The sequence below is a fragment of the Limulus polyphemus genome, unplaced genomic scaffold, assembly GCF_000517525.1.
Source record: "Limulus polyphemus unplaced genomic scaffold, Limulus_polyphemus-2.1.2 Scaffold2489, whole genome shotgun sequence".
NCBI classification, from domain to species: Eukaryota; Metazoa; Arthropoda; class Merostomata; order Xiphosura; family Limulidae; genus Limulus; species Limulus polyphemus.
This window is the reverse complement of record NW_013668099.1, coordinates 161,200-175,792: the sequence shown is the minus strand read 5'-3', so window position 1 is coordinate 175,792 and position 14,593 is coordinate 161,200. Positions and strand designations below refer to the sequence as shown.

General features: G+C 30.8%; 2 protein-coding genes across 5 annotated transcripts in view; both read right to left on the bottom strand.

Moving 5' to 3' along the window:
* Positions 1 to 1,152: 1,152 nt before the first annotated feature.
* Positions 1,153 to 2,612, bottom strand: LOC106467103. The gene has a single exon (XM_022395219.1). The coding sequence runs from the start codon at positions 2,576 to 2,578 to the stop codon at positions 1,619 to 1,621; it is 960 nt and encodes a 319-aa protein (XP_022250927.1). The 5' UTR covers positions 2,579 to 2,612; the 3' UTR covers positions 1,153 to 1,618.
* Positions 2,613 to 7,830: 5,218 nt separating this feature from the next.
* Positions 7,831 to 14,593, bottom strand: part of LOC106467101 (coiled-coil domain-containing protein 125-like) — a 118,271-nt gene continuing 111,508 nt past the window's right edge. For all 4 annotated transcript variants that reach the window (XM_013927421.2, XM_022395224.1, XM_022395222.1 and 1 more), the window contains exon 10: positions 7,831 to 12,447. In XM_013927421.2, coding sequence (XP_013782875.1) covers positions 12,298 to 12,447 — 150 coding nt within the window. In that variant the 3' untranslated portion in view covers positions 7,831 to 12,297. The remainder of the gene's footprint in view (positions 12,448 to 14,593) is intronic.

Genomic DNA, 14,593 nt, shown 5'->3' with positions numbered 1-14,593 from the left:
ATTTGTGCAGATACTTTGTATGGTGGAGAAGTTCAGTGCCCTCCAATACCTAAGGACCTGTTTATTGAACTGATGATTACTGTGATACATTCAATGGAATTCAGCTTTAATGATATCATGTATCAACAGATTGACGGAGTCACCATGGGTTCTCCTCTTGGACCTGCCTTAGCCAATATTTTCGTTGGTTTCCATCAAAAAGAACTATTCAACAAAGTTACCAGACCTGCTGTTTACGTCCGCTATGTAGACGACATATTTGTCATTTTTAAAACTGAACAGGAATGTGAACTGTTTCTTACAAGACCTAAACTCGTTGCACTCGGCTATCAACTTTACTTTCGAAAAGGAACAACATAACTCTTTACCGTTCCTAAACGTCTTAGTTGAAAAAGATGACTTTCTTTTTCTCACCAGTATATACAGAAATCCTACCTTTACAGGACAATACACACGATGGGATTCTTTCAGTCCCAAAACGAACCTTATTGCTACTTTTAGTCCATCGGGCTCTAGTTAACTGTTCAAAACCTAGATTTCGAATTGAAGACAATTAAAACTATTTTACAAGAAAATGGGTATCCAGAAAACGTCATCAATCAAATTACTTCAAGGAAAATTGCGAGCTTCTCAACTGCCTCAAAATTTGGTCCTAACAAGTGTCCTGTTTACCTAAAACTACTATGTATTGATAACATTTCAACAAAATTTGAAAAACAATTGAAAACGGCCATTGCTAAATGTTTTCCTGCAGTGAACCCCTACTGTGCTTATTCCACGTGCAAGTTGTTGCTTGCAACACACAAAAAGGCGATACCTACCACACAGTAAAGTATGGTTATTTCAATTATTTTAAATTATTAACGATTTAGTTGGCCTTCCATAAATTAATATTATGATAAAATGCATGTAACTTTCTTTCGTATTCAAACGAAAGAAAATCTGCCTTTTACTATTTGTTTTTTAATAAATCCATTGTAAAATTATAGTGGAGTTTTAAATGGAAAATTAGAGGGAAAATATTTAAAACAGGAAACACATAGAACACTGAAATTTCCTATAGTGTAAAAATGTTTGTACATATGTTTGACTTGTTTTGAACATATATCATTTTAAAAGAAGTGGATTGTGTGCTGTCCATTTATTGTCTAAATTTATCACAGACACCTACTGTAGAAGAATCCCAGTCCAATCATATTTAAAACCCTGACACATATTTTGTATTAGAATAACACTATCGAAGCCAGATAAACTAAATTATGAAAATTTCTGTGAATTTCTGTAAGTTTTGGTTATCTACAATAGTTATTGAGGCTATTACTCTGCTGGCGGAAAATACTTGATTAAAATAAGTTCACAGCTAGTAACTAGAAGCATCCTAAAAATAACAGTAACTGTTAAATCTATCAAAATCTTGATTATTATTATTGCTCCATTCAAAACTCAGTGTCTTGTTTTAAATTTAGAGCTGTCTACAATAATTAGAAAAATGATCAACTTAGACAATTTGTAGTAATTTAAAAATGGAATTGCAGATAAACTGAACGAACATATCCAACCTAAAAAAGACATGAGAGAAAATTTCAAGTTCCCGGTCTATAGGTCACTTCTTGACCTATTATGATAACTCAAAAACATTTTCATCTAAATTATGAAGCCAGTTAAAAATCATCATGTTTCTTTCATACTTCGTAAGTGACTTTCCTTTATCACGTTCGATATCCTTTACAGTTAGACTGAGATTTTTGTTGGAACCTCTGAATCCCAGGCCATATATTCCCACCTCGCTTCTGATACTCTGAGACAGTTCTGGGGATATTTCAACGTGGGGTATATTGATCTTGATTTCATGCTCCGATATTGCTTTATTTAAATCTAGCTCACTCTGAGTTAACCTTTTTAAAGTTTTATAGATAGACAAAACTCGTTGTCGAATATACATCTGTCGGGCTTTTTTATTCACTGACCAGACAAACTCTGAGGCTGTGATTGACGTAACTTCTTCAAAAGGACCTGATGAAGGTTGGGGCGATGGGAGTTGCGATGTTGATAATACATCACCAACAGCTACCCAGGTAGACAGAGAGCGTGATGTACCATCCAACCCAACGTTCTGCAGTCCGTATTTCCCCCAGTCACAAACAGCAGCTTCAGAAGAACAAGGCCGAAGTGAATCTTCCTCCACATTGATGGTATGATTGATGTCACTTGTGCTAAAGCTTTTCACCAGCCCTAACACACTCGAAAGAGCCCCACAGTCACGAATGAGTTTTGATTCTTCTTCAAATAGGACTTCTCCTACAACAGTTGTCCTGTTCCGAACCCCATAATGATCACGAGGTACTTGCAACAAACTACCACAAGAATTACCCAGACTACCCTCATTCAAAGTAAATTTTCCAGGTTGAGGGCTAAGCTTTAGTGATTCGTCAGATGATTCACCATTCTTTGCATTTATTATCAAAGAGGTCTTCGCCTTGCCTATTTCTGATCCTAAACTTGACAAAGACATTAATGAGAGGTCTGTAGTAAATGATTCATGGCTAGGAGACCGCGGTATTCCGCCGGAGGGAGTCATAGTCACCTGATATGGTGGAGTAGACAATTCATGGCCGTTTTCCGAGCCATTCTTTAGCTTATTCATAACTTTAACCTGGTGTTAGATTCGAAAATTTAAACATTAACAGTCCTCGATACATCTGGAATACTTACAGAATGAATAAGTATTTGCAAATAAATCACAGCTCTCGAGCCACGAACGTCTTCAAAAATCCCAACAATTTTGATATGCATTTTTTTTAGGAAAATAACTTTACCAAACAGAAAATCCTAGCTAACTGTCGAAACGTTTTAAAGAAAGCACATATCAACAACTTGTCAATTTTCTTTCTTGTCAACAACTTTTTCAATGACAGGTCTCATGCTGCTTGTTGTCAACGCACCAGGCCGATATCTGAAAATTAAAGACATTTAAAAAAACACTGAAAATAATTAATAAACTATTAGAATCAGCAGTTAAAGTGAGCATATTTTCTCTATATGTACGAAAATGTTATGCTTATTACACACGTGTAACTGTAAACAGATCCAATAGATATAAATATATTTTGCAATTGATAAACTAAACCTCCTCATTTGATTGTTAGAAGTACTTAATTCTTAAATTGTTAATGCTATCCTAAAACAAAAACCCACTGTTAAAGCCTAATAATGCTAACTCAAAGAAGGTTAAAATTTTCAACTAAGACTGCATGAAAATCTAACAAAACGTTCAATATTGAAAACATTTTCGAACTTGGTTAAAGTTAATTACTAAATACAGAAATATATTTACATGAATGTTGTTTTAGCATTAAATCTCATAAAACAAGTTGTTTTTATTAACAAAAACTTTAACTTGTCAAACGCAGCACAGTACTTCTCTATTAGATTTGACTTGACACTGATCAGAGACGATCACGTTGCTGTTTATGACTTTCGTATCGCAGTCACAAAGATAATGTAGCTTACAGTAGTTATATTGTTTTTCGGGCAAAAGAACTTCCGTTCTTGGATTCAATAGCTTCTTTACACGGGTTGTTAAGTAACGACCGGTGACAATACATTTAAATGCCAAAGCAAATGTTGTATAATACACGCAATAGAAATATATATTTTGAATATACAAAGCTGCAAGTCACATGATAACCATAGCCCACATAAAGTCGCACTGGAACGGCTTGTATCAGAACTAAACTTTTGACATTGCTTGGCAATTAGTAAGTAGTGTGATGTCACCGAAAATTTATTGCTTTTGCGAAGGATAACAGCCCTTTCCGATGCACAACATTCATACACTCAAGAAAAAAATTGTTTAGATCGGGGATTTAAAATTTCCGAGACTCGTACTTAGTGGTATTAAAAAACAAAGTAATATGAATCAATTTGGGGACACAGGTCCATCCTGAAGAGAGCTGCACCAAATCGTATCCCAGTCGTAGAAAGCAAAGTGGAGCATATTGTAACAGGCGAGAATTCACTAACACAGAGGTAAATGGCGAAGGCCTTCCACTTGCCCCAGGTAACATTACATAACATAATCAAGAAGAATCTCTGTTTGTAAAAGTGACACAAGTTGCTTTCACTTTATATCCGTTCAACCGTCGTATGTTTCAAACAGCTGTAGAAGAAATGGGTGTTCATTCCATATGAAGATATACTGGTCAAGTCGCTGTAGATTTCTGTACAACCGAACTATTGAATAGGGTACTAGGAAATCATTGTCCTCTTGCATTAGATGACTTATGGAAACCAACATGGGTGAGTTGTGTGTTTTAGACACGAAAGTTTTACAGTGGAAACTACGCTGCAAGATTCACAATCGTGAGATAGAGCATTACCTGAAATAGCGATATGAACTGTAACGACGTGAAGAGGCTTCAAAATCCTCTGATAGTATCATCATCTTGAGAGACAGAATGAACCATCTTTGTTTTTTAAATTTAGAACGTCAACATTTTAGGGAACATTTTCTTAACTTTATAGACGAAACTTTTTGAAGAAGCAGCGCTACACAAGGTTCCTGTTAAGAACTGAAATTAATTTGAAAAAGAATGTCTTATTATGTAACGATACATATTATCCACCGAAGTTTCAAAACAACTGCCAAAAACCAATCAAGCATGAAATGCCATCTGGTAGATACATATTTCATCATAAATGATACATTATCATCTTATACTAATTCTACACCCACAAGTGGGTGTGAGTGCAGTGCCACCAGATACAATATACCTACGGAATAGATAAGCAGCATAATTGAATACAGTTGTTGGCAAGCTAGTTTTGTATTTTTCACCGAGTTATCCATATATAGCAATGTATTTGTACGTAGTTCCTACTCTGCACTCACCTTGTGAAGTTTGTCATTACACTAAAACAAGCTTTTAAACACAGAGGGAAATATTCAATCCTTTTACCTGTTGCGTACATACGGCTGACTTTTATTTTTCTTCTGGCACCTTACTGGCCAGAAATTATGTCTTTGTGGAAAAGAAAAAGGCAGAAAATTTAATATGACTTAACGTATGTGGTGACACACTTCATGTCAAATAGTTAATCAATACTTGCATACGTTTTTGTAATCTTTATGTTGTCTGTTGGAGTATGTGCAGAGACTAAGTAAGCTTCTTCCAGCTGGGTAGTTATATTAACATAGAAAATCTACTAATGTTTGTTGCACCAAAGTGTTCTAAAAGAATATAGCAACCACCATACAATTACATGATTTACTGTATTACTTTTGTTGATTCGTTAAATTCACAAAATTTATTTTATCAAATTAACATTTTTATAATGCATTTTAGGATTTTCTGTTTTCGCCGTTTTGTAAAAACGAATTATGCAATTTTAGGAGAAAAGCTAGTTCAGAAAATATTCACAATAAGAACCTTTACACTGTAGATACTTAAAGCCCCTAATGGTAAAACGTTCCGAAGTTTCTTATTTCATAAAATCCTATTACATCATTCATAAAGTATTTACTAACTTCTCAAGAAATAATGTGTATTTGCATGACAATTGTGATGTTTATGCAAGGTTCTTTTAAAGAACGTTAGTTATTGTTTTCATACAAAATTTACCCCAGTGATAGGTGAAGAAAATATGAATATGACTTTAGTATAAAAGGTACACCAATGGTGTCGATTATTTGTCATATTATGGGAGCAGAGCCAAAGAAATTTTGATTTATATATGATCACTGAAAATAAATATAAATAATAATACATTTCGATGAATTATCCAGAATTCGCCTAATATATTAATATAAATTAAGAAAGTTTTATGAGGAAAATATATAAGCCGTGTTTGTAAACTATGGATAACGAATCTGCGTAAACAACTGGTAAATATCTGTAATAATGAAAACGCTGATATAGTATTCCATAGTTTACTTAGTTAATATATATAACTCACTAGGGAGTTTTAAGAATCGTACATTATATTTATTTCAATATAAAATCACAATAAAAGACTGAAAATATTATATATAGGTTTCTATTATGCCACATTAAGCCTTACATTACAATAATTTTACTCACATATTTTTTAGGCGTAATATGGCTTATAAATAATAAGGATTGACTATTATTTCACTTGTAACTGAGTTACTCAAAATAAGTTTTAGTTGGAATGTTCGTTACATCGTCATTTTCTAGACATGAACGACGCTTGTCAAACATGGTGCCTTTCTGGGCAGTAAGTGTGGGATTACATCACAATAAAACTGAACATAATTTTAATCGCGTCATTCTTTACTGATCCTGTACGAGTCTCCATTCAGGAGTACAGATTAGTAGTTCGATAATACCATGTTTTAGCATTTAAAGACCACTTAGTATTACTAAGTCTAAGTACAATATGAACTAAGAGGGAATGCCCTTTCTCTAGCCACTACGTTAATTCTCGTCTTTCAGTAAAGTATTATGTACTTTTTAAAACTAGTTACACCGTATTCAGTGAAATTATACTAATACAATTTGTATTTCGATGTCTATGATCACATGACTTTGTTAACAGAGTACAAAGTTTTGTAGTTAGTAATCACGAAATATCCTTAAAGAAATAGTCTTATTCAACTGATTTGACGTTTTCTTAAAAATGAAATGAAATAAAAAACAAAACGCTTCGCTAGTTGAATTCCCATTAGATGCATGTACTTTAGTATGTTTTGACTAGGAGTTCTTTCTTAAATCAACTAGTTTCACTAAACAGGAGTAACCCCTTTTCTTTTTAACACTTTTTGGCTTTCTTATAAATCAAAATTCTCCTCATACAAACTTAACTATGTTTAAGATTTGTACATATTTTAATTCACTTGCACTGAAATCCTCGACCTTTAATCTCTTTTTGTGACAAGATCCGAATAAACATACAAAAATATTCTCTTTAGACTTCAGATTGTGACGGATAATCAATTTTGGTAAATACAACAAAATATATTTAAATGAAATTATTTTTGGGGGCACCAAAGAAATGGCGAAATTTATAATCTATACTAGACCAATCGATTAAAGAAAGTGATGTCCCCTAACCATGACACGCATAGTACTATTTATGCAACTTAATAGCTACTAGTCTAACAAAACTAACGTCGCCTACAAAATCAATGATTCTTCCAAGTCCTACTTCTGTGGAAATTCAGAGAAAAGCAAACCGTTAACCGACAAGTGAAAATTCGAAGTTAAAGCCCACTGAAACTCACCGGTTAATAGCTGCACACAAGTAGAATCAAGTTGAACATCTCGTTTGCATAGCTAAAGCCTCGGTGTGTCGGACACTTCTTACGTAATGATCGTATATAATTTTGTTCTCAGTTTTAGGACTCTGATGTACTGGCTCTTGGCTCGCATGCGCAGAATGCATGGCGAATATTGTTTGTGCGTTATAATAGTCTTAAGTAGTGAAGATTGAGTTAAGAAAATCTGAATTAAGCTCAAGTATGCAGAACATGAAAGTTAACTGCATTAATTTAAAGGTGGCCACTTTCAAACAATTTAACAGCGATAAACATAATGTCTTTAAGTTTAAGAAATCTGTTGTAATACATATCAAAAAGGGTTGAAACTTTTATTATATAATTTCATCCATCAATAACAAATTGATTCATAACATTTCACATACAAATTCACTCCCTTCTATCATCAGCACCTTGCGGATTAATTACATTTAGTAAATCAACATCATAAAGTTAGAAAGGTATAAAACGTTCTTAAGTTTTTTAATTTTTAGTTAAATGCAGAAATGCATCATTGTGGTCTTTATTTATAAACAAAAGTTACTAAGACAGACTTCAAATGTCAAAAGGACAACTTTATTCTTATCTTTTTTCATTTACATTATCTGATCATGAAGCCCAAAAACAATTTCTTAAGGATAATTAATGAAGTAGAAAATTACCAGTAATTGGAAATACTGAAAATCATTTTAAAAAAGGCCACTGATTTATAAACCATAGTTCTAAAAACTAGTTTATATATATATTAATCTACATAAAAACCCAAAGAATAACTTTACCAGGAAAGAGAAAATAACAAATCACTTTTCCTTGAGGAGGCCACAGTCATAAAGAAAAAATACTTATTAAAACTTCATTAAATTAAAAACAAACTTAAACAGAACAGAGATGAAAAATTTAAAACATATATTTAAAAATTTTAAACTAACTTTAAAAGTGCATAACATTATTTTATAACAAGGGAAACCATAACATTGTGTTTGCATTGTCCTCTACTCACTACAAGTAACCTATATATATGTATGGAATTTGAAGAGTAAGTAATATCTACTAATTTATTCTTCTAATATTATGATAACCAATGTTGAAATTAGATTTATACACTAAATAAGTCCTTTATATTATAATTAGTTTCACATGAAATTAAGGCAATTTTTTTTTATTACACTGCCATTGTAAACTTAAAATCTTTTGGAAACTGTGAAATATCCCAATTTTTCTCATCTGTTTTTAAATAGTTTTTATTCAAATATTGCTCACTTTCTTCTATTTCTGTGACTTTTATGGATATAATGAAATATTTCAATATCATCTTCAATGACTTTTAACAATATTTGCAAATAATTTCACTTTCAGTCTTTGTTTCTTCAAATTTTATTTCACTTTATGAATAAAGGTAATCCTTAAGAGTGTTTAAGAATTATTAAAATGAGAAAGTGTGGTCCTGGATAAATATTATAAAAAAACCTATATTTATTTTAAAGTATTTGATATAACAGTTTTCTTGAAATATTGGTCTTAAAAACCATAAAAACAATGACTAGGAATTACTTGGAATAATGTTATCCGAAACAGATAACTAAGCAGCTGCAACCAGCCAAAATAAAGGACATGCTGCATAACCTTGAAAATGTCTTACGCCATTATTTCACATAACCTCTTTCTCTCTCTGTAGATATATATTTATACATATATACATGTATACACTTACATTATATACTTAAGAAAAATGTATTTGCATATAACTAACTTATTACTTTGAGCATAACCACAATAAAAACTCACAGATGACAACAGAAGTTATGAATTACAAATATACTGAACCAATTTACATTTCAAGATAATAATAAAACTCTCAAAACATTTACTCTTAGGTCAACATTATGGCAATCTACACCTAAACATTCCATGTTTGCTTTTAACATATGTAGAGAATTATTTGATAAATTATTTTAACTAAGCAATGAAACATTTTTAAGGTGTGCATATTACAAAAATAATTTTTGTGCGGAAATCTACCATGTATATCTCTTTCTTTCTCTATTTTTCTAGACCATATGCAAACCTTCGGACTCCTATACACAGGAATCTCTCCACTATAGAAATATGCACTTTGTAACAAAGATATAGTTAAACTACAATCAGACTATTAGTTTCAACAGTTAAGTTTACCTTTCCAAATTCATAATTTAAACCAAATCACAACTTCAAAATTGTGTGAACAAGACAGTAAATTGCAATCATTAAATTAAAGATAATTTACAAAAAAAAACAGGTTTTCACAAATGTATAACTGATAGGCTCAAGTCACAATCAACAAATAAATAAACATAACTGCAAGGCACAAATAGGTTTTTTTAATGAAAACACTACCCAAAGTATATGATGTGGAAAAAATTCCTTGATTTTCAAACTGTTACCTTCCTTTATGTATGCAACTGATACAGAAGCAACTTAATTTTTTCCAAAGTTAAAGCACTAAAAACATATGTAGGCAAATAACATGTAAACTGCAAGCTGACCTCCCTAATTATTTCACCTGTTTCAGAAAAAAATAATTATTCCCAAGTTAACTTTGTGTCTGGCAATCCATCATCAAATAACCAGTACAATAAAAATATCTTAATATAACTATAAATAGTTTTAATTATCCTGTTCTTAATTAATTTATAGAAAGAATGTATAATAGCATTTGAACTAGACTGTGTTTACTAGTAGAACAACAGAGTTTTTGCTTAATATCAGGTTATACCAGGCCAGCTGGATTACAATAACAAAAATTTAGTTAAAATGCTACTTATATCATTATTAGGTTATATGCTGAATCAGGTCAAAGCTAGAAAAACAAGGGTATGCTTAGAGAAACAAGTGTAATGATATGGTGGTAAATGTATTTAGATACACCAGTTATATTCATCATACTTGTTTCCCATGTACAATATAGTGGTAAATGTATTTAGATACACCAGTTATATTCATCATACTTGTTTCCCCATGTACAATATAGTGGTAAATGTATTTAGATACACCAGTTATATTCATCATACTTGTTTCCCCATGTACAATATAGTGGTAAATGTATTTAGATACACCAGTTATATTAATCATACTTGTTTCCCCATGTACAATATAATGGTAAATGTATTTAAATACACCAGTTATAATTCATCATACTTGTTTCCCATGTACAATATAGTGGTAAATGTATTTAAATACACCAGTTATAATTCATCATACTTGTTTCTCACGTACAATATAGTGGTAAATGTATTTAAATACACCAGTTATAATTCATCATACTTGTTTCCCATGTAAAATATAGTGGTAAATGTATTTAGATACACCAGTTATAATTCATCATACTTGTTTCCCCATGTACAATATGGTAGTAAATGTATTTAGATACACCAGTTATATTCATCATACTTGTTTCCCCATGTACAATATGGTAGTAAATGTATTTAGATACACCAGTTATATTCATCATACTTGTTTCCCATGTACAATATGGTGGTAAATGTATTTAGATACACCAGTTATAATTCATCATACTTGTTTCCCCATGTACAATATAGTGGTAAATGTATTTAGATACACCAGTTATATTCATCATGCTTGTTTCTCACGTACAATATGGTGGTAAATGTATTTAGATACACCAGTTATATTCATCATACTTGTTTCCCAGGAACATATGTCCTTCTCATATATTGCATCGTAAAATTTAGATACTTTATTTACATCTACACATTTGTATATGTAGTACCACATGATTATACTCTGCATGACAGCTTCAATATTCAACGTTATCGACTAGAATGTTACAGAGAACGTTGCCAAGTAGAATTTTCTATTATCACTAAAGAGTACTATATATTCAACATAAAAAAATTCACCGTTGACTAGCAGCATGTATAAAAAGAATCGAAAAAGATTTTCTTCTTTCTTTAATCTCTTAGAAGAACAGTATCGCTAACATTGAAACAAAACAATTGTTCTGGGAAGAAATACTGTAAATGATACCCTACTAACTTGATGTACAAGAAATATAAAAGAAAAATATTGCCAGTGACAGTGCAAAGCCCATAATAATTTGTTTTATATGCTTTAAAATATATAAACTAATGTTATATAAACTAATATATTGTAATATATCACAAGGAAATAACCACGCTTACCAAACAAAAACACTTACTTCATACATGCAATTGAATGGAACATAATACTCATAAATGTACAAAACTACTTCACACATACCAATAAATGTCAGGTAGTAGGTTCTTTAAACTTTCGCTGATGTACAAAACTACTTCACAAATACCAATAAATGTCAGGTAGTACGTTCTTTAAACTTTCATTGATGTACAAAACTACTTCACAAATATCATATAGTAGGTTCTTTAAACTTTCACTGATGTACAAAACTACTTCACAAATACCAATAAATGTCAGGTAGTAGGTTCTTTAAACTTTCACTGATGTACAAAACTACTTCACAAATATCAATAAATGTCAGGTAGTAGGTTCTTCAAACTTTCATTGATGTACAAAACTACTTCACAAATATCAATAAATGTCAGGTAGTAGGTTCTTTAAACTTTCATTGATGTACAAAACTACTTCACAAATATCAATAAATATCAACTGCTAATGTGAACTTTGACAAAATGCTGCAGTTTTTTTTATTATCAAAACAATCCCAAAAAAGGTTTTCACAAGCTGGGCCATGTGTTATTTAAGTCAATTCTTTGTATTTGTTTATAAATTTTAAAGAAAACAACTTTAGAATGTACTTAACACAACATTAAAATTTATTATTAGCTTATATCACTGAAAACAAAAAGTTTATATTAAAAACAAGAGCAAAAATATTCCTGAAGCTAATTAGAACTAGCTATGAAGAAAAAAACCAAAATTCATTACACAATACTGCACTTTTAGAGAAGCAATATGCTTTAGTATGTAAATGACATTCAGAGATGGACATACTAAAATAATATTCAATTATAAAACTTCAAAATTTATTGTATTATTTCCTCTTCTTCTTCTTCGTCTATGTCATTAGTGACTGAAATACGATGATGTTTCACATTTTCATATTGTGCTAATTGTTTGGCTAACAGTTTGGTTACAAGACGCTGATGAATCAAAGCTTCATTTCTGTCACAGAGCTACAGACAACAAAAAGAAAGTATTACATGATTCACAAACAATTCAATATTCAAACTCAGGAAGTTACAAAAACAAATGGTAAATTAGCTTTACAAAAATTAATTTAAATACTTAAATTCATAGGTACAGTAATAATTGGTTTTAACCACTGTTACCCAATTACAAATATCATAATTGGGTAAAACAATTTTAATGGCTAAATGCATACTTACATACTTATTAAAAATTGCACAAGTTAATGTGGGATATTTTTTGTTCTTTATCTCCTACACCGTGTCTGAAGAAGTGCAAAATTGAAGTTATCTTAGTTTTTCCTGCTTTTTTATCAACTTACTTATACCATGTCTGAAAACCAATGTACAAAGGTGATTTAGTTTCTGTAAGTCACTATAACGGATTCAACTGCTAATGTAAACTTTGACAAAACCACTTTTTGAACCTTTAAACTTGTACTACAAGGAAGAGTATTAATATCTTTAAAAACCGAATTCCTAACAAAAATTAAATGATCAGAATTTTAAATCAGACTGAGGTAGGATCTTAGGTTAAATTCTTAATTAAAAATAAATGCTAAAACATTAGTATTCTCACACTGGTATTTGCATTTTCTGCCAAAACTCAAAGTGATAGTTTGGTAGAAGTGAACAGAGGGAGTCACATACATCAGGAGAAGGTGTCACACTCCTATTGGTGGATGATTGTCGTATGATGATTTACATGCGAGAAGCAGTTGAACCATTTGATAATCTTAGTTCAAACCACGAGTTCCATTATAAGGAAAAGTAGATATACATGCAGGTAATTTAGGTATGACGTAATCAATAAACCATGGGGTGTAAAAACAGTTCTGAAACTTTTTCACATTAAAATTAATTAGAGACAGCAGAAAAATGATTTTGTAAAACCATCAATTATTCTATTTAATATTTCTTTATGAAACCCATAATAATCATTAGCTAAATGAGAGGCAAGAAGCACTAAATTGTTAATTATCTTTTATATACATTGAAATTAAAACAGTTATCAAGGTTGTTTATTTTTCAGTCCAAAAAAGGTAACAAAGATTAACTTTCTAGCTTAAGAATGAATTTAATAGTAGTGTGATTCCTGTTAAAATATGCAAAGAAATTAGGTGTTCCTTATATCTAAAAATTATAAAAGTATCATCTATATATCTTCTGTATAATATTGGTTTAAACTTGATAATATATTTGTCTGTCAAACAAACAAAAAAAGATTCTTGAATACTAAATTTTAATAATCTCTCATCTACATCTTCATTCAACCCTCTTATTATATCTGTGTTTATATATCTTAAGCTAGTATATAAACCTATTTATTGTTTCACTCAGATGTATATTCCTATGTAAGGATTCTGTATCAAAACTAGAATAAACAACTGATTAATCAAATCATCTGAAATTCTGTACTTCTCTACAAAAAGTAAAATTATTTTTAACAGTAAATTCATTATTAACATAAGGAGTTAAAACTCGCATAAAATCCCAGTTAATTGATTATTATAGGTGCCAATACTTAATCAAAACAACAGGTTGGAGAAAGGAAATATTTTTTTGAACTGTACTTAAGCCTTTTACATCAGATAAGGTCAAAGTGTGTATGTAAAAACCATTTATAGTTACATTCAAAATTCAATAACAGAACGTTTAAATTAATGTACATTAATAAACTAGGCATTAAAATTTTAATGTACATTTTAACTTCAAAAGGAAATATTTAAATAAATTTTCAATCTCCATTTCTCTGTATCATATGACACTTCTTTGTTCAAACTGCCCACTTTCTACCCCTCTATCACCTTTTGAGCTTGGCACAAATCACACACTTACAGAACAGAAATTTATGACCTCCAATCTTCCATTTTTAAAAAAATGCCAATAATTCTTTCTGGCATTTGCTATTAGATTATTAATTACATATATAAAGAAAATATTTTGAGTTACTAGATCAGCTCATTCTAATAACAAGTTTTAAATTATTTGCCATTGTGGTGTTCGCATTATCCAGCTAATGAACTTTTACCATATTTTTCGGTGTATAAGATGCACTTTTTTACCCCAAAATTTGATGTCAAAATCTGCTTGCGTCCAATACACCAAAGGTATGAATAATATATATATGTAT

Coding starts and splice junctions, on each gene's coding strand:
- LOC106467103 (XM_022395219.1), bottom strand. CDS start 2,578: ATGACTCCCTCCGGCGGAATACCGCGGTCTCCTAGCCATGAATCATTT.